The 21,111-nt window shown below is 41.5% G+C and overlaps 1 protein-coding gene across 6 annotated transcripts in view; it reads right to left on the bottom strand.

Moving 5' to 3' along the window:
* The window catches only part of SP7 (Sp7 transcription factor), a 53,867-nt gene that overhangs the window by 26,341 nt on the left and 6,415 nt on the right, over nucleotides 1-21,111 (bottom strand). Inside the window, exon 1 of one of the 6 annotated variants that reach the window (XM_042448065.1) lies at nucleotides 19,890-20,253. The exons of 2 other annotated variants lie outside the window; for them this stretch is intronic. In XM_042448065.1, coding sequence (XP_042303999.1) covers nucleotides 19,890-19,922 — 33 coding nt within the window. In that variant the 5' untranslated portion in view covers nucleotides 19,923-20,253. Of the gene's footprint in view, nucleotides 1-19,052; nucleotides 19,074-19,478; nucleotides 19,647-19,678; nucleotides 20,254-21,111 lie in introns of those variants that run through there. 3 more of the 6 variants (XM_042448071.1, XM_042448066.1, XM_042448067.1) reach the window with 3 other exon arrangements.

The following is a 21,111-nucleotide window of genomic DNA, read 5'->3' as shown; positions in this document are numbered from 1 at the left end:
CCAAATCTGCCCTGTACAAACAGACTTTATTTATTTTGTGTTGTGTTTTTGCTGGTTTTGAAGCATAAAAATAGGCCACTTCAAATCATAGCAAAGCCAATGGCACTAGGAGGAGGGTGAATCTGATTTTGGAGAAGGTGGATAGCTACCACATCTCAATGACTATAAAACTGGGCAAGGGGACAAACGTGAGGAACAATGTCTCCTTTCAGTCTGAGAAGTAAAAATGAGAGAAGAAAATGCTAAGAGCCTCAACAGTTCACAACAAAGCACTGAGGAAGGACTCTAGCATGCTTTGAAAGCTAGAAATCCAGCTCTGTTGTTCCTGGACCAAAAAGAACCATGAATAGCTGATGTTTGCACTACCAATAATGTGGTTTAATCACTTAGGCCCAAAACAGGCAAAAAAGAAGCAGCTTCTGACCGCTTTGGGGATGTGGCATTCAGATGAGGCATGCCCCAAAGCGGCTGGAAGCCACTCTGAGGCAGAAGCCACTGGAAAAAGGAATGGCCAAAAAGCGCTTCTGCCAGCGGCTGGCTTTGGGACTGCGGTGTGGTCACTGCAGTCACGGGCCGATCGCGGCCAGAGACAACTCCTTGCTGTTCATCTGCTTCAAGCCTTAATCTCAGAGATAATAAGTTTGTAGAAAAAGTTAAATATTGTTAATTAATCATTAATAAACTAAAAAATCCAATTCAGGCATATTTATATTGGAAACGTAAAATCATAGATGGTGTCTTTCAACTTCATTCTGGGAAATATTTTAGGGTAGGCATTTAGCATAAATATAAAGGGCAATTTGACACAGACTTGATAGTTTATAGATTTGCAGAAATTCAAGTGAACTATACTGTGAGTAAATAACTGGCTGGAACACATAAACTTTGTGGGCCTTTAGCACTTTTCCTCATTTAACTAAATAGTAACTTACCATAGGTCCAAAACACATGGGCCAAAAGGTGCAGCTTTCCACCAGTTCGGGGGTGTGATGTGCAAATGACGCATGCCCCCGGATTGGCCGGAAGCTGCTCTGTGGCTGCCTAAAGCGGTCCGAAGCCAGCCAGAAAATGAACGGCAAAACCCACTCCTCGCTGGTGGCCCATTTAGGATCATGGTAGCAGCCAGCTTCAGGACCATGACATCTGGTTGCAGTGGTTGTGGGACAATCAGGGGATGATTAGGGCTAGAAAGGCCAGAGACCGCTCCAGGTCGCCAGTATGTTTGACTCCTAAATTAATAACTTAATTCTGGAATTGAGTTCATGCTGAAATATTGACCGATAGCCATCCATCCATCCATCCAATATTGGTCTAAATCAGATTCAAATGTAATTGATTCTACCTAGTTTCTGTCACTGCTTTAGCCTTATTTAGCTTGAAGTCAACACTTAAAGCTAACAATACAGATACTGAGTGCTGATGTATTTAGCTCAGAGATTGGGAAACTTTCTGTTTTGGACTACAACATCATAATCTCCTAGCCACCATTTGCCACATAAACTATTTTTCCCAAGCTTTGTTTTAGCCCTGTCCCAAGTCACAAAGTTCTTCGTGGCTCTCCAGGAAGCGGGGAGAGGGATTTTTTTTGGCAGTGGGGCCGCGGCAACCACATGCTACACCCCCACCCAGCATTTTCGTGGTGCAAAAAGAAGCAGCAGAAAGCCACTCCTTTTTCCACCAGGAAAAAGGTGCCTTAGCCACCACGGTGGTGGTTTTTTGGCGTTTCTACGGTGTAATATGTATAAACGCTGTAATGCAGAAACACCATGATGCTGCCTGCTGTGTGATCAGTGGGGCAGCATGATGCCAACTTGGGGGCAGAATCGGTGCATGTGCCATGCATATGCCACGCCCCCACCTCGGAGTCAGTGTTTTTTGCCAGTCTATCTTGGCCCATAATTTCAAAATATTGATAGGATGGTGGCATCCTCCTATGTACAATTTTAGATAGATTTTTAGATAAGAATGGGTCTTTTTCAGGGATTCAAATCAAAATCACTGGAATTGATCACTGGGGAACACTACAGTGTTCTCAACTCAAGCGATTTTGGTTTCAATCCCTGAAAAAGACCCATTCTTATTGAGGCTGAAATATGTTGGGCTTTCTAAAAGAACTATTCTAACAAACAGTTGATCATCTCAGAGCACATGGAGCTTGTCTCCTTACCGTTTTCTGTGATACAGATGACAACTTCCTGGGTGGGAGTGATACTCATTTCCTAGCTGGTAGACAGCCAGTATGGTTAGTGGTTTGAGTGTTGGACTCTGACTCTGGAGACTAGGGTTTAAATCCCTGCTCAGTCATGGAGACCCACTGGGTGACCTTGGCCAAGTCACATTTTCAGGCCCAGAGGAGGGCAAAGGCAGTCCCCTCTGAACAAATCTTGCCAAGAAAACACCTTAGGGTCAGCAGAAGTAGGAAACAACTTGAAGGTACACAACAACAACAACAACAACAACAGCAACAACAACAACAACAACAGGTGATTAAAAAAAAACTCCAGAAGCCCATCACGAATTGTTGTAACTTGTTGGTGCCTGGAAGTGTTGTGATACCTTTACATTATTATCTCCTTGAAGTGTATGTAATACAAGTCGCTGCAAAACCTGAGCTTTTGTTGTATTTTTATAAATGTGTTAAGAATGGGGCAGATTAGCTTCTCAAAATGTTTATTTCTTGATAATTTCCACGTCTTATAAGTAAATCATTTCAGTACAGGAAAACATTGTACGAGAAACAGCTCTTAAGATTAGGTCTTCTTCAAGGTCAGTGACCAGATTCCAAGACTCTGAAATTACAGTTTGGAGAAAAAGCAATCTAATCCAAAAAGTAACTTTTAAAAACTCAGATTCCCTTCTATTTATGTGTGTGTGTGTATGTGTGCACATTTAAGTCATGACTAGGCAATCCTGTCAAAGGGGAAAGTTTTACTTCTACTTTTTAAAGTCACCTGTCAATTTAAGATGACCCTATAATGTTTTCTTCTTGTTATTGTGTGCCTTACTTGGAGGTGATTTCACCAGTTCCTTCCTATAAAATATAAAAGCACCTGGTATTTGTTGGTGATCTCCCATCCAAATACTAACTAGGGCTGATCCTACTTAGTTTCCAAGATCAGATGGCATCTGGTTCCTTTATTTAGGCAGGTTATATCAATAAGTATCAGGACTAAAATATTCCACTGCTAGGGGGAATATTTGAATTTTGCCATTTTTCATGGCAGTTTTATGTTTCCTTATTCTGTGTAATTACAGGTGAGTTACCAGAGTAGTAATAAATAAATAAATAATGGGCAGGGCAGCCATTCAGAGGGTATATCAGTAGATGTTGCATGTTACCTGGTTTTGTGACAAGCAAAACCTGCTGAAATTTCCTCTGCTACACAACCATTAAAGGTACAGGAACCCTTTTCAGTTTTCAGTATGGCAAACACAAGGGTGGATCCCCAACCTTGCCTAGAATCTAGGTCTGTCGTTGTTGTTGAAAAACCTTGTTCAATTCTCACAGTCAAAGGAGCTGGGAGAAACGTAATACAACTGCCATCCTAATTCACATCCTGTTGACTCCCTTTTGGTCTGTGGCCCATGAGCCGAGAAACCCAATGACATAGTGCTTGTAAAACATTCACATAAATGGGGAGTATCATTGCTCCTACAGGAATTCCTTGAGATTTTTTTGTGCTGGTAAATTCACTAGAAAGATCAAAGGGAGATGTGCCTAGGATGGGGTGCGGGATGAAGAGAAAAGGCTCACACCTGCATTTTGGCCTTTGACCTCCTAAACAGCCGGGAGCTTTCCACCAAAAGAAATCAAAAGAAAGGTGAACCAGAAGACACTCTCAGAAAAAGGGTGGAATTACCAGTTGCTGCTTGTCGGGACACAGAAGACTGTCAATGCTGAACTGGACCAAAGCACTTCATAGGGGAAAATGACCTGCTCCATTATTTGAGGACTGTAATATCGAATGAAAGTCGGCATGATATAGATGTTTGAATGTTGGACTAGGATGCTGGGAGGCCTGGACTTGAATCCCTGCTAAGACATGGAAGCCTGTTGGAAGGTGTGGGGCAAAGCGTAAAGGAAGAAATGTAGATGAAGTTAAGGGCAAACCTCTTCTGAATAAATCTTGCTGAAAAAAAATCCTGTCATAGGTTCATTGACTCAGAACCGACAGGAACAACAAAATATCATTTGCATCCAAAGCCCATGTGCTGCACCACTGAAACCTTTTTACTTCCCCCACCCCTGCTATTGGAGAGCTGACCTTTGTGCCTTTATCTCAAATTGTTATGGAAACTCCCTTCCACTTCAAAAACAGCTCACCCTGAGGCCTTGTGGGGGAGGAAGGGGGGGGACTGTTGTGGAAAAAGAAAGGTTTTGCATCCTAGTAGACAGAATTATGCAGCACTCCAGCCATTCTAATTCACTCAAGACAAACAAGAGGATGGGATGAGCTAAACAATCCAGCAAACAAAATGGAATTTTGATCAATGTCTTTCCATAGATTTACTCATTGCCATTTCCATAAATCAGGTCTCTTGAGACAGTATTCAGTCTCCTGAGATTAAGATCAATCAGGCAATTATTTTCCACAGAATTGGTGGCCTCCTTGGTAAAATATTTTATAATGTTGTTGTTATGCCACTCTGACTTATGGTAATCCTACCCTACAGTTTTCTTGGCAAGAGTTATTCAGGGAAAGTATATTGTGTGTGTGTGTATATGCCTTCAAGTCACCTGTCAATTTATGGCAACCCCATGGATTTTATATGGTTTTCTTTTGAAAGGAATACTCAGAAGTAGTTTCACTAGTTCCTTCCTCTAAAATATAACTCAAAATCATGCAGAAATGAATTCCATAGAACCATAAGCTTGAGATTTTTTAAAAACAACAACGATGCTGTACTTTCCCCATGTTCGTTAAAAAGAGTCCATGATAGTCTTTCCCCCTTTTTCATTTTTTTTTAAAGATGATTTTGTTAATCATTATAAGGAACAAATAAAAGTTACTTAACAAAAGAACCTCTGATTCAGATCACTTTTGAATAATTAGCCATGGATACTACAGCAGCTACTGCCAGCTCCTTTGACAAAAGGAGAGAGGGGACTATTTAAGTGGCTAAATGAAAGCTGTACTCTTAGGTAATATCTTGATGAAGATCAAAGAGACACATAAAGATACATAATAAAAGTCAAGAATAACTATAGGCACAGTTTGCCCAGAAAAGCAAAAGTATAGTGTGACTAACGGTGCTATTCAAATATGGTGAGTGAAAACCATTTATAAGATGTGTACAGACAATCGCTTAATAGGACTACCAAGAAGTGAGTAAAAATACTGGTTTAACTGGTCTTTACGTTGCATGTGAAGAAATTTTGGGGATGAGGGAACTGTGTAGGTCTGTTGCAACAAAAATAACAAAAGAATCATATTAAAGACTCATGAGCTTTTGTAGACATCAGGAGTGGATCTAATGAAGTGTGCTGCTGTCCACAACATCTTACGCCTTATAAATTGTTAGTGTTTAAGATGCTATGTGATGAAATAAAAACCAAACTGCCCATTCGTAAATATAGCAGTGCCTAGCCCTGCTTGGACTGTTGCTTCTTCAGAATGCATGTTTTAATGCTTTCCCTTGAAAAGTTACTTTCAGGAAGAATGAATATAATGATACTGAGGAAAGATGGAAGGGATTAAAAAGTGTCTTCATCCCAAAATGTTGTTGTGTATCTTCAAGTCATTTCCAACTTAGGGCAACCCTAAGGTAAATCTATCACAGGTTTTTATAGGCTGGATTTGTTTAGGGGTGTGAGTGTCTTTGCCTTCCTCTAAGGCTGAGAGTGTGTGACCTGCCCAAGGCCACCCAGTGGGTTTTCATGACCGAGTGAGGATTTGAACTCTGGTCTCCACTACACAACGCTGGTTCTCCTCTTCCCAAAGTTTTTTTCCTTCCTAAAATACTAGCTTCCACATCTGATCAGCCTGTATAACTAAGAGTACAGTGTGCACGAGCAGAGAGCAAATTTATTATAAGATGACTATGGTAGCAAATAAGCCAAACAAATAACGGCAGAAGGCATGCTCTAAACCAATAAAAACACCTCCCCAATAAATATGCTGCTAATCAATTTCATTTCAGAGAAAATGTCCTTCTACCTGCAAGTAGACTAAAAATTAAATTTGAAATTTAAAACATTAAGAAAATGTGGATGACCTAGGTCTATCCATTTGACAGGAATTGGAGGTTCCCCTCTCACTTGCATCTGTCTAGAGAACAGTTCAGGAATATTACTTTTTAAAATTACAACTCACAGAATCCCAAATCACTATGTTGGGTGGAGATTCTGAGTTTCAGTCCAAAAAGTAATCCCCTCTAACATGGGAAAACCCATCCAGGAAATAAAACCCACTTGTCTTAGCATATGACCTGTACTGAGCCCTATAAGTGAAGTACTAAAAGGTACTATTTACTTTTCTTTGAAAAATACACTTGCTTTTCACTTCGAGAGAAATGCCCTTGCTTATGGTTTCTATTTCTTATCTAACTGGCACAATGATATATGCCTACAACTTTAACATAGCACCAATCACATCTCCCAAATCCAGTGAAAAAAGACACAGGACACTTAAGTGCACAACCCTAATTCCTTCCATATTATTTTCTAAACCAGAAACCTCTGTTTTAAAGACAGTATTTAAAAGGGGGGCAGGGAGGAGTGTCCCCTTAAGTAGCAGGGCCAGCCCTACCATTAGGCAAAGTGAGGCAAATGGCACAATATTCCACAATATTACCATTTTTTGGAAGACAAAAGTGTGTTTGCCCTGCACCTGCTAACGTAGCCTGCTGTCCTCAAATGTGGTGGTGGGCACTGTTCCATCACCAAAGTTGAAGGTTTGAGATGAAAATACAGTCTTCTTCATAGATTTAGAGCAGCCATCATGCCCTTTGATTCAACTAATAGATTTTGAGATGGCTCTGCTGACTAGATGGGCTATCATTTACCCAAAGCATTCCAAAGGAATAGATGCCCCCATCATATCTTTAAACCTTTCAGGAAGGCAAGTTCAAAGTAGTCCATACATTCCTCAGAATAAAGTGGGAAAAGTTCTGACATGGCAGAATGAACAGCACTTTGCCAAATAAGGGAACTGATGTTAAACATTTTCCCTTTTCTTAAAAAACAAAACAAACTGTCCCTGTGAATGGAAGACTAGCACAACAATGAAATGGCTGGGCTGTGAACCTTTCCCCCTTAGGTGCTAGTTTCTGTTTTAAACATACAGGGAGTTATGTGTTTATTTTTATATGCAGGAGACCATTCAAAAATTGCACACTTCCCCTGCTGTCTGAAGTGATATAGTCCACTCTACTACTATCCCAGAATTTTACAGGCTCATTTTGCTCCTTCTCCCCTGTTCCTCTCTGTTACCTTTATTTTTTTGACTGTAAGTCTCTGGAAAGGATTGAATGTTAAAAACTGATTATATATAAGTTACTCTAAGTCTTTCTCATCCCCCTTCTTTTTTGTCTGAGGATATCAATGCAGGATAAAATGCAAGAAAGAAAAAAAGAACAAAGCCTAAATATAATCTTGGGAGACATTTTCTAGCTGAACTGTTCATAGGAATTTATATCTGCATCTCGAAACCAACCCTAGCTGCCCTTGACACTGCAGCAACTTTGGTGGACACTGGAATGTACATCCCTCTTTTCATCAGTTTGCAACACCTGAGCAAGTCTGCTGATGACAGGGGCTCATGGAGGTCTTTCATTCATAAGTGTCATATGTTGGAACCAATGTGAGGGCAAATAATAAGACATTTTCATCAGACTATCCAATCACTTCTGGGTTTCAGTGAACAGCAGTGAGGGTTCTCCCCCACAGGGATGGTTCTTGTTTGTTGGTTGGTTTAATAAAAGCCTCTTCCCCTCCCTCCGTGTACTCTCAAAAATGGCTTCAGGTGCCAGAGATGGCCACAGGTTCACCACCATGGCTGTAGGCTATATTTCAGAGTAAGGAATGGGAAAAACTACCTCTGAGTACTCCTTGCCTAAGAAAACCCAAGAAATTCATGGGGTTACTTGAATACATAGACACACACATATCACTATCCTGACCAAAGGCTACTGGTAACCCCATCTTCCAATTTGTCCAATCCCCTTTTAACGACCTCCAGTTGACAGTCATACCAACTGCTTCTTGTAGCAGAGAATTCCACAGTTTTCCCATGTATTGTGTGAAGAAGCATCTCCTTTTATCTGTCCCAAATAAAAACAGGGACAATTTTAAAACTGGCAAGACATTTGCTTTTTTAAAAATATATATATCCTTTACCTAAACACTAGTGCCTAGTTCCCTGCTGCATGCGGCACCTTCTTTGGGCACACTGCAAGGCTCATAGCTTAGCAGGAAAGACACTTTAAACCTCCAGACCCCCTTTTGATCTCTTTGCTTTCCCTCTTTCATTTTGTCACTGCCTGTCCGGCTCTCTCTAAGCAAATATGCAGTGACCCATGCATGAAAAGTAGGCAAGCACCCTCCATTGACTTTGCAACCCTTTCTTTCTGGGTTGGGTGCAAAGATTCAGCAAACAGGAAATGGCAACAAGGATAAGAAGGATGTTGGCACTTTGTTTGCCCCCCCCCCCCACACACAGAATTAGAGACAGCGTTTATCTCCTCCAACTGTCATGATTTGGTAGGGATAGTCCTGATTAATTTTTGTCATTCTACTTTTTTAAAGCTGTTTTTAAAATGTTAAAAGGTGGAAAAGAGGACAAGTGTGGCCAAGCGACATCAGAGTGTGGTCAAGATGGCAAAAGTTATTAATAAGGAAAAACACACGACTAGGAAAAATTGCAGCAGTTTGCTTTTGCCTGAGCCTCTTGGGAAGAGCAAGATTCTGTCCTATCCTTTCCCCCTGCTGATATAAAGGAGGGCAAACTATTTCTGCACTTTGAAGTCAGTTTGCAGCAACTGAGGTAAGCTGAGGACAAAGGGGAAAGTGAAAGAAGGAAAACAAAACTGTGACATTTTAAAAGTAGCTGAAAATGTGAGGCAACAGAGGATTAATCAGGACTGTCCCTGCTAAATCAGGATGGTTGGAGGATATACCTTTGGGTATGTCAGCTACTAAAAGTCCATCTAAGAGGACCACAGATTGAGGTGACTCGTCTTTGTAAACTGCTTGCTAAAAAAACTGAACTCCTGGACACATTATGAAATTTTGGAGAAATCAATTCTAAACACACTTGGACACAGGAATTTGTTTGTTATAATGTATTTAGTCTTGCTGAAAGAAATGAAAATGTTTTGTTAAGTGTTAAATAGATGAAATGTATAAAAAGAAAGAAGCCAGCAAAAAGATTAATACTACCTTTGTTGCATATTTTACCATGATGTTCTTTTTTATTGTTATATTATTATATTGTAATATTATAATAATATTAGCTTTAGAAGGCATATGCACAGTTGTTAAGCAGAACAAGGATTACTGAGCCTTGGAAAGCAAGAAGGAAATGAAGGGTGAGTTTTATTGAGCAACTTTTGTCGTCTACCAGTGAGATGAACAATACAGGGGTACCCCGGGTTACGAAATTAATTCGTTCCGCCGCCGCTTTCGTAACCCGAAAATCTTCGTAAGGCGAAAAAGCCATAGGCGCTAATGGGGAAAAGCTGCGATTTCGTGCGAAATAGCGCCGAAAAGCACCAAAAAATTTTTCGTAACCCGAAATAACCTTCGTAACCCGGAACAGTTTTTTTAAATGGATTTTTTTCGTAACCCGGAAATTTCGTAAGGCGGCGCATTCGTATCCCGGGGTACCACTGTATTAGTAGATCAGATCCTTGCTTTGCAGCCCTCCTCTGCTTCTCAAATTATGCTTTGTGAGAATGGGAGAACCTTCACAGCAGATGAGCACAGGACTCATGTAAATGAGAGGATGGTAAAGAAAATCAGATTGCAGGCAACATAGAATTCCTTTGCTGAAACATATATACAACTCCCTTGATGAAATAGATTCACTGGCTATCAATTTGTTTCTATGCACAAGTCAAAGTGCTAGTCATGACCTACTCTTATATACTTATGTATAAGTCTAGAACGTTTAATAAAAAAAACTGACCCCAAAATCCTTGGTTCTACTTATCCATGCAAGTACTGTATCTTAACACTTATCAAAACAGCAGCCATCTCCTTCTCTGAGTAGAGTAGCGAAAAGCATTCCAACAGAGCCTAAAAGGAGCACCGACCTCCTCTATTCTCTTCACTGCAGTGCCACTACTGACCTTTTTGAATGCCTGAGCAGGAAAATAGGGGCATTTTTTGGCACTGTTTTCCTTTTCTTCAACCTTTACATTCTTTGCCACATGCCACTATGTTTTACCCTCTATTTATACATAGGTTATATGAAAATCCATAATTTTGGCCCCCAAACCTTCCCTCAACATATAAACTTATAATCAAGTATATATGGTATAACGTTCCAGACACCTTTTAGATCAAGATTATCTGAAAGACCATGTCTCTCTATATGAAGCTGTTGGAGTTTTAAGATCTTCAAGACAGGTTTTTTATTTCCTGATCCCACCACCATCTCAGGCAAATCTCGTGAGACACAGGAGAGACCCTTCTCAGTGGCTGCTCCCAGACTGTAGAATTTCCTTTCATGGGAAGCCAGATAGGCCACCTCTCTGTTCTCTTTATGCCAGCAAGCAATGTCCTTTCTATTAAAAAGGGCGTGTAGTAATTAACTGCTTATAGGGGGAATGTGTTTTTTAAACTTTATGGTTATGTGTTTAAAACAATTTTTTTCACTTTTAAAAATTCAAGTGGCATTTAAATCAAATAAGTTGTTTAATTGTATTTTTTCTTATTATTAGGTTTTCAGCTTTTTCATGTTTTAGCATTTCTATAAGGGACACATCAGGAGAAAGTTGGGATAAAGCTGAAATACAACATGCAGTGTTACACTTTGCTCCAAGAAAAGGGGGGTGGGTGGGAGAAAATAGGAGAAAGTAAATTAGGAAGGAATTTTAAACATTGTGTGGAGATGCAAGAGACATTGGTGATGTGCATGACAATCACATTATAGACATCATGTTGTAGATTTGTTGTTGTTGTTGTTGTTGTTTGCCTTCAAATAATTTCTGACTTAAGGTGGGAGTTTTCTTGGCAAGGTTTGTTCAGAGGGGGTTTGTCTTTGCCTTCCTCTGAGGCTGAGAGAGTGTGACTTGCCTAAGTTCACTGAGTGGATTTTCATAGCTGAGCAGTGATTCAAACCCTGCTCTCCAGAGTCACAGTCCAACGCTCAAACCACTGACACTGTTGCAAGGGGCATCTCCATGGTGGCTGCCACAAGACTGCCACTATATCAACAACAACACAGGTTAATCATTTCAATATCAATAAGCAGGAATTGTCTAGCGACATAAGCATGGGCGACATCTTCTGGGTGATTCAGTGATTGCTGTAAAGCACTGGACCTGTCAGCAAAGACCCACAGAAGGCATATGGCAATGTTGGGCAGGGGCCCATCAAACTTTGTCCTTGTACTATGCCAGGAACAGTAATGGCAATTAATTAGTGGATAAAAAAGCACAACTAATGAACAACCTAATATTTAGCTGAGAACTAAACGCTCCTGAATGGTAGCAGGACTTGTGTCCAGAATAGCTTTCCTCAGTTCCTGTCCTCACTTCGGCCAGCACAATGACAAATTACTAAAATACAAACTAAAGGATAAACCACTCAGTGGCAAAGACCTGGCAGAGAAGGCAACTCATAGTTTCACAGACATCTGATAAAGGAAGCAAGCTTTTGTTTTCTAAACTAAAACTGGAGACACATTTCACTCCCAAAGGTACTGTATCTGATTAACAAAAAGCATCTCCTGGAGTAGTGGTTCATGCAAAGATGCCTCCAGGCAGTCCTTTTGAGGGAGAGTTACTACTTGGATGGGAGACGGCCAATGAATGGGAGGGACTATAAACTAATTTTAAGAGGAAAGAACTAGCAAAACCACCTCTGAGTATTCCTTGCCTAAGAAAATAACATGAAATGTATTGGGTTGCCATCAGTCAACAGGGGACCTGAAGGCACAAACAAATACACACACATTTTGCTAGTCTCTGTTATCAGGAAAGGAGGATGGAACACTCCATTCACACCTTATGCAGAAAGTAGGGGAAATGGTGTGACCCCAATAGCAGGTGATGGAGGCAAAACTGTTAGTTATTCGGGGACACATTGGGCAACCTCCTTGGTGGGTGCATAGTTTGGGCTCACAGAAACCTTTAAATCACTTAATTTCCATCTTGAGCTACACTGGCAGTTCTCTTCCATCCTGCCAGTGTGAGCCTCAGGATAGTTTAAGCATGATGCTAACTCAATTTTATTTTGCCCCCAAACAGATAGGAGATCACAAGACTCTCATGGCTTCTCACTCCTTTAAATCAAAATTTCCCCTTTCAGTCCATAGAATCAGGGCAGATAATGCCTAGTTTTCTCTGCCTTGTCCAGCAAGTGAGAACACCCTGGATATTTATTTCCATACCACCACCCAGGTTTCACAACTCCCATATCCATTCCCCCCCTTATCAACCTAGAGTCCTAGACCATGCCCATAGCACCTGCAACAAAATAATGTATTGTAATTGTGCCTGAAATCTCTCTCAAAAGTTATCTAATAACAAAATGCACTGGAAGGGCAGATGAAATCACCACCACCACCACCACTACATTTCCTTCCCTGCTTTCAAATAAACCTCACACAGAAGCTACATCCAGGAAACAGTTGCACACATGTATCACAAGAAAACAAGAACAACTACTGGCAGCTGGAGGCTTCCATGTCAGGCGACAGTCAATGTGTTCTGAGTTTTAGTCCAAACTTTAAAGGAGCTATCCATGGGATTCTAACTTCCAAAAAAGCTCCAGAACCTTTTAAGGTTAAGGCTAAAATCCAGAGTGGATTCACCATATAGCTAGGAGAGAACAGGAATCAGGTGACCTGTTGCATCAGACCACAGGCAAGTATATCCTACTGTTTGGACAGCTTACGGATTCTACCACAGCCTCCCAACTACTAGTGGCAAGTGCTTAGTATGCAAAGAGATAGCTGTGCTAGTCTGCTTCAGCATAAAAAGGAATAAAAGAATCCAGTAGCACCTTTGAGACTAGTTAGGAAGAAGAAATTTGGGGTTTAAGCTTTTGTGGACTTTGGCTGCATCTACACTGCAGAAATAATGCAGTTTAACAGCGCTTTAACTGCCATGGCTCAGTGCTATGGACTTCTGGGATTTGTAGTTTTGTGCGATATTTAGCCTTCTCTGTCAGATCACTCTGGTGCCACAACAAACTACAAATACCAGGATTCCATAGGATGGAGCCATTATAGTTAAAGCAGTGTCAAATTGCATTAATTCTGCAGTCTGGCAGCAGCTTCAGTCTAATCAAGTGGATGGAATCCACATAAGCTTATGCCAGAAACTTCTTCTTCCCAGTTAGCCTTAAAGGTGCTGCTGGATTCATTAAGATGTAGTTATATTTTCTAGGGGAGTATGCTGGGTTCTGTTTGCTTCTCTCTCTGGTGAGCCCTTGCCTTTGTTTCTGGTGAGCCTGTCCTCAACTCCACCAGCAACCAATGGGCATTGGGCATCTCTGATCAATCTAGGCCAGCACTCTGTTCCCACAATGGGCAACCACCAGACTCTCCTGGGAAGCCCACATGAGGACAACAGCATCCTTTTGCTTGTTTTCCCTAAAAACTGGTATAAAAAGGCATACTGCCACTGAAGTTAGAGGTAATATATAAGGCTCATGACTAGTAGCCAGTCACAGCCATGTCCTCTAGGAATTTGTCTAATACTCTTTTAAAGCTGTCCAAATCGGTGGCCATTTTATGGTAGCGAATTCCATAGTTTAACTATACATCATGTAAAGAAATATTTTCTTTTATATACCCTGAATCTCCTACAAGTCAATTTCATAGGATGATCCCAAGTTCAAGTGTTATGAGGAGGAAGGGAAAAGATGACATTTTATTTTATTTGTAATTATTACAGATATTTTATTCTTTCAGTCAATAAGTTTCCAGGGCAGAAGACAAAAATCCACAAATAAAAATAGAATGATTAGAAATAGCATTCTGTATCCGTCTGTGTGTGTATTTTTATGTATTTCATCCAAATTTGGGGTGTGCATGTGTGTGTGTGTGTGCAATTAGTCTAATTATTTTCATTTATTTACTACGTTTATGTGATTCCTGGTAATGAAAGTTTTCTGATCAGAAAGGCTTTTGCCTTAAAAATCACATTGTCCTCTCTTCATAATACCTGTGCCGGTTTTTGCTTCTTAAGAAAACTGTCAATTATAAAAAGGGGTGGGCTGGTCATTTCTGAAACATTAATATCTCCCTTAAGCCGCTGCCGCTGCTGCGTTCTTTAAAAATGCTACAAATTTTCAGGTTGGGGAGCAATGCATTCCAGAATATGTGGACAACAGTACTCAATGGGAAGTTACCATAGCAGAGCAAAAACTACTGCAGCCACATCCAGGCAGATGCACACAGTGGTCAAAGCAATGCCTGCAGCTGGTGGCAATGTCGCTATAGAAAACGGAATGCCTTCATGCATCTCATGGCTGGGGCATCCAAACCCCACTGATTTTTGAGAGCAATAAGACAAAGAAAGCAAATGAAAGTGAATCTGACACCATCACTTCTGAGATATCTCTTAACTCCTATGTGGCACAATCCCATTAGCATGCTGGGAATGAGTAGGCTCACCTCTTTTCTCATCTCACTCCTTCCCCAAAGAGATGTCAAATCAACCCCCTTGTGCCAGGGGATGGTTTCCCAATCACCAAATTGTTTTAAATGAGTAGCACCAAATAGGAGTTTCCCCTTCCATTATAAATCAGATCAGATCTTAGAAAAATAACTTTGCTGGGCAACAGCACCCAGAGTTTCCTAGCCAGCATGACCAAAATGATGCCAATTGAAGGATTCTGAAAGCTGTTGTCTTCAAAGTAACTTTGCACTAATAGGAGGCAGTCCCTCCATTCTGGATTGAGATTGTGGGGAAGAAAAACTAAAGATGTCATCCTCTCATTCTATGGTTTCCCCACATGTGTTTACTATTTTTTTTTTAAAAGCCACACTATTCCTAAACATGGGAAAGAGAATAATGTCTTCTGTCAGAAAATCAGCATAGTTGAGACAGAGCTTTTTTCATGATATTTCAGTTTGAATTATAACTACAGAGAATGTGGTTTAATCTTTGAAGAACAAAGAGGAGCTACTTCACTTTGCCTCCACTAAAGCAAGGCCTCCTTAAACAGTGGGTAAATTTAACCAGAATCGATCAATGGAGAAAAGCCATTTTGGACTATACTGTATCAGCTATAGCTACTCTAACTTCATCGCAACAAGGGCAATTTAGTCTATCTGAGATCTTACTCCAACATAATTGATGTCAATATACAGTCAGCCCTCCATATCCATGGATTTTTTATCCATGGATTCAAGCATCCATCATTTTAAAATATTTTAGAAATATATAAATTCCAAAAAAGCAAACCTTGATTTCACCATTTTATACAAGGGATACCATCTTACTGTGCCACTGTATGTAATGGGACTTGAGTATCCATGGGTTTTGATATCCATGGTGTGTGTGTGTGTGTGTGTGTGTGTGTGTGCCTTAGGACCAAACCTCAAGGGCCCATTAATAATAATAATAGTATTTATTTGTATTCTGCTTAATCTCAGGGAATCCAAGCAGATTACAGCAGTATAATAACATGCAATTAAAAGAAAAATGCATTAGAATTGTAGTTCAGTCCTCGATATCTAGATAGGAACATAGGAAGCTGCTTCATACTGGATTGGATTTAGGAGCCAATGAAGAAATTTATGTTGCCTGAGGAGGACAAAATTCCAGTTACAGAACCTGACCAGACTAGCAGTTCTATCCCACTTCAACACTAGTGATTGGGCAACATCCCCTACTATCCCAGATGGAAGAACTGGGAGGGGCTGGTCTATTCTTCACAGGATTCCTTATAGCCACTAGCTGGGAATTTGGGAAGTTGTAGTGAAAAATGTAACTGTCCTCAGCTCTGGTGCAGGGCAGCCTACCTAGAACACCCACACCACATCCGGCACCTGACCACCTAAGTCTTAGTCTGCATATGAGTAGGGGCAGCTTTGATCATTGACCACTGCATTATTGACACTGGCTGAAAGTACTTGCTCTCCAGGGCTTCAAGTAAGATGCTTTCCTAGGCTGTTATCGCCACTTTAATTTCCATGGCTCAGTGCTATGGAATTCTAGGATTTGTAGTTTTGTGAAGTATTCAGCCTGGCCTGCCAGAGAGCTCTGGTGGCTCACCAAACTACAACTCCCAGAATTCCATAGCACTGAGCCATGGAAGTTAAAGTGTGGTCAACCTGCTTTATTTCTGCAGTGTAGCAGCAGCCCTAGTCATACCTAGAGATGCCATGGATTGAAGCTGGGACCTACCATTTGCAAAGCACATGCTCTGAGCTATGGACTCTCCCCATAAGAACATAAATCTGGTAAAGACTGGCTATAGAGGGTGAGCTAAAAAATCAGTGAACAGCTTCTGTTCAAAACATAATTGCTCAACTGCAATGGTACAGTTCCAGTTTCTAGTAAAAACTACTCTGGTGCTACAGGCACTAATGAAATAAGAATGGCCAAATTTAGACAAACATACCATGCAACCCACATGGAGTTTACCATATGAAGGAGAACAGGAGTTTATCCTGTGAATATCCTGGAAAAATAGCGTAAGACGTTGCACAAAACCCGCCATTAAAGTAGTCAAAAAGAAGCATTAACGTTTATCTTTTTACTTTCAAGATTTCATCGACAATGCATTTCTGATATCACTTTATTTGCGCAATTGCGTGTGATAATCATTCGCACAATTACTTGCCATTTTTGCTTTATTTGCGGGATGCTTTAAATGCATTTTACTCTCTCTTTAATGCTGAATTTAGCCCCAGTGTGATAAACTCCTTATGGACTGGATGCAGCCTGCAGGCTCCCCATTCAGCACTGCTGTTTTATATTCCCATTTGGACCTTTCACTATTAAATCTTATGATCTATTTCATCTGGGAGCTAGTGGAGTCAAAGGGGCAAGAGGCTGAGCTGCAAACCAAGAAGTCGCCAGTTCAAATCTTACCTCAGCATTAGGAAAGCCATCCTCTCTCAGCCTAAGTTCCCTGTCTGCAGAGTGGGGATAAAATAATGCTAGCTTACTTTATAAGGCTGTTGTAAATATTAGTTAGAGAATAAATTGGAACATTCTGAGGCACTCTACAGAAGCAATCACTATTTGGATTCCACAGAACAGTCTCTGTAAATCAGGTAGGCAGAAAGGTGTTTCAGTCAATTAGATCATGCATTGCAGCACACTCACATATTAACATAATCATACAAACTATAACGGAACTCCTGCATGTGTTATGTGGTGCCTGTTTCCCTAACCTGGGACATTCTGGATGTGATAAACTACAACTCCTATCACTCCCATGCTGGGTCATAGGGGCCATAGTCCAACACATTCAGAGGGAAGGTTGCTGTGTGATATCTCCCAGAAACTCCTTTTTGTGTGTGTTTGCGCATGCATATGTTGAAACTTGCAGGAATCCTTCGATTCACCTTTTTTTTTCCTGTCATTTCATGTGATAAAATTTATCCACACACATACCCATATACAGTACAGTCAAATATATTCATATATCTATCTACATCTATACATGCACGCACAAACAAACACATATACAAACACCTCAAGTTCTATGGTGCAAATATAAGTCCTCTTGCTCAGATCAGTCAGATGATCTAACACTCAAATTCTTGCCTGTTGTTTTAGTACAACCACAACCCAATCCCACTACTTTAGTAGTTACCATTGCTTCCACCTTTCAGTTTTCCAAAGCTGCGCATTTTACCCTGAAGGAAGTGGCGTCTGTCTCTGGGCTTTTCTTTAATGTGGAACATGACCTTATTAATGCACCTATTTCCATCCTGTATGCTCAGAATGCTTTTTCTTTCTTTTTCTTAAAAAAAACACAACCCCAAACTTCAAACAATTTGCCACTTTTTGAAGCGGCAATTTTATTTTCCAGTCCCATTAGTCTCATTTTTAATTAAAATGGCTAGTTATCAACTTAACCCTTTCAAACCCTCAAATCCCACACATCATGTCTGTGTCTTTATTTTTTCTTTTCCTTTTCTAATAGGCACAAGATTGTAAACAGGACAGCTGGATGGAAGGAAGAAAATATCTGCAGCCCATACAAATCTGAAAATAGCCCTGAACTGGGATTCTGTCCTCAACCGAAACCTAAATATTTGCGAATCCAGTGGCTGAGAAGTTGGTTTTCTCCAGTCTATTTCTCAAGCCACCCTCCAAAGGCAGGGCTGGGGAATGAAGACCAAAAACAAGTCAATTTCTCTGCAACACAACTCCTCTTCAGTTTGTGGAAACCTTTGTAGCTAGTTCTTCTAATCAAGGCAAGGGAAGGAGGGAAGGGTAGCAAAAACATACACACGGAAATGAAATAATGGTTTTTCAAAGAAGGGGAAAAGAGAGAGTCTCAATCCCTTCCTCACAAAGTGAACCTACAAGAATCAACAGAGGAAAGAGGCTCAAGGCTATCCAAAACTCACCCACCTGGCCAACTTTTCTTTCTTTTATTAAGTCTCCAAGGTGTTACAAGATCCCTTGACCCACTCGGTGACCCAGGGCAAGTCACACTCTCTCAGCCTCAGGGGAAGGCAATGGCAAACCTCCTCTGAATAAATCTGGCCAAGAAAACCCAGTGATAGGGTCGCCCTAAGTCCAAAAAGGCTTGAAGGTACACACACACAACAACAACAACAACAACAACAGAACCCTCGAACATCCAAGTGGGCTTGTTCAGAAAAAGTGAGACCCAAACATCCTTGGTCTCTTCTGGCTACCCTCCACACCTTCAGGAGGCTTGTGTGTGTGTGTGTGTGTGAACTTACCTCCATCTCCAGTCATCCCTGGTGCCTCACATTCTCATTTCCCCAGCCATAGAAGCCCACTGGGTGACTCTGGGAAAGTCACACATTCTCAGCCTCAGAGGAAGGCAATGGCAAACCCCCCTCTGAAGAAACCTTCCCAAGAAAACCCCATGATAGAGTTGTTTTAGGGTTGCCATGCTCTGCCATGTAGAACCCACTGGGTGACTCAGGCAGGTCACACTCTCTCAGCCTCAGGGGAAGGCAATGGCAGACCTCCCTCTGAAGACACCTTCTCAAGAAAACCTCATGATAGGGTCGCCATAAACCAGAATCGAAGGCACACAACACACAGCAACAACAAAACCCTCGACCATGGACATTTTCAGAAAAATGGAGACCCAGCCATCCTTGGTCTCTTGGGAGACTTTTTGATGTGTGCCAACTTACCTCCATCTCCAGTCATCCCTGGTGCTTTCAATTACCATTTCCCTAATTACACTATTATTATTATTATTATTATTATTATTATTACTATTATCTAGAAGGCTAGACAGAGGAGAGCTCAGAAAGGCCAGAGGAGGAGAAGCTGAGGTTCAGGGAAGAAGGGGACGAGGAAGTAGCAGCAAGAGAAATAAATCACTCCTTACTTGTCTTTCTTTTTCTGTTCCTCTCTCACTCTTTCTCTTCCTTCCCCCCCACCTTGGCCGGCCGTTTGGGCTTTCCTTTCTTCCACTTGGTGGGAGATATATATATATATATATGCATATATATCTAGTTGTCTATCTCTAGATATGGCTAGATATCTCAAAGCCCAGGTCCTCCACCGCAGTCTGTCTGTCTCTCAAGCAGAGAGATTACCTCAAGCAGCAGCAGGGGCCATGGGGATGCCATCCCTGTCCCAGCCTCAGGGCTTTGCAGCAGATTTCTGAGGGGGAAAGGAAAGAGGCAAGCCAAAAAAAAAAAAAGGGGGGGGGGAGAAAGAGAGAGAAAGAAAGAAAGAAAGAAAAAGGGAGGAGGGGGAAAGAGAAAGAAAAGGAGTTGGTCTGTGGAGTTGAGAAGGGACGGGATTTGTGAGGGGAAGGAGAGCTCCTCTGCCTTGCAGGATCCACCCTCTAATTACAGTCTGGGAGCCTTTGAGGGCCCTCTGGGAGCCAAGGAAGGAGGAGGGAGAGGCAAACAAGGAGGAGAAGAAGGAGAAGGAGAGCCCTCAACTCCTCCAGATTTGGAGTTTTCTTTCCCCCCCCTTTTCCTCAGGTTTTAAGAGAAGAGGGGAGAAAACACTGGGAGGAGGAGGGGGAGGAGGAAGAGGAAGAGACACGAGGACTTTGCCAAAGATGTCCTGCCTTTCAACCTTCTGTCCAGGAGGGATTCCAAATGTCCTCACATTCTGAGCAGGACTCAGAAACACAACTTGACATTTCTAGGCTGAGTGGTCTAAGCTTTTGCAATGGGCAAAGTGACCAGGCATCCTCCTCTTCCCCAGGACATGTCCTCTCTTTCAGCATCTTGTCCAGGAGGGATTCCAAATTGTCCTCCCCTTTGGAGCAGGACTAAGAAACACATCTTTACGTGGCTAGGCTGAATGTTCTAAGCTTTTACAATGGGCCCTTGGCAGAGTGACCAGGCGCCCTCCTTTTCCCTGGACATGTCCTCCCTTCCAACCTTCTGTCCAGGAGGGGTTTCCAAAATGTCTTCTCATTCTGAGCAGGACTAAGAAACACAACTTGACATTTCTGTGAGTGTTCTAAGCTTTTACAATGGACAGAGTGACCAGGCCTCCTCCTTTTCCCAGGACATGTCCTCCCTTTCAGCCTTCTGTCCAGGAGGGATTCCAAAATGTCCTCCCCTTTGAAGCCGGACTAAGGAGCATGAAGGTACATTTATAGAAGTGTTTTGAGCTTTGACAGTGTCCTCCCTTTTTCTTGAATGTCCCACATTTTGGTGTTATGACCTCTGGTCCCCTGAGCAAGAGTAATGATGGAGAGGAGGAGGAAAAGGAGAACCCTCAGCTTCTCCAGATTTTTTCTTTCCCCACTTTCCCTCAGATTTTAAGAGGGGAGGGGAGAAAGGGGAGAAACCA

This window comes from Sceloporus undulatus, chromosome 2 (genome assembly GCF_019175285.1).
Source record: "Sceloporus undulatus isolate JIND9_A2432 ecotype Alabama chromosome 2, SceUnd_v1.1, whole genome shotgun sequence".
In the NCBI taxonomy this organism is placed as follows: domain Eukaryota; kingdom Metazoa; phylum Chordata; class Lepidosauria; order Squamata; family Phrynosomatidae; genus Sceloporus; species Sceloporus undulatus.
Note: the sequence above shows the minus strand (reverse complement) of the source record. Positions and strands in the feature narration are given on the sequence as shown.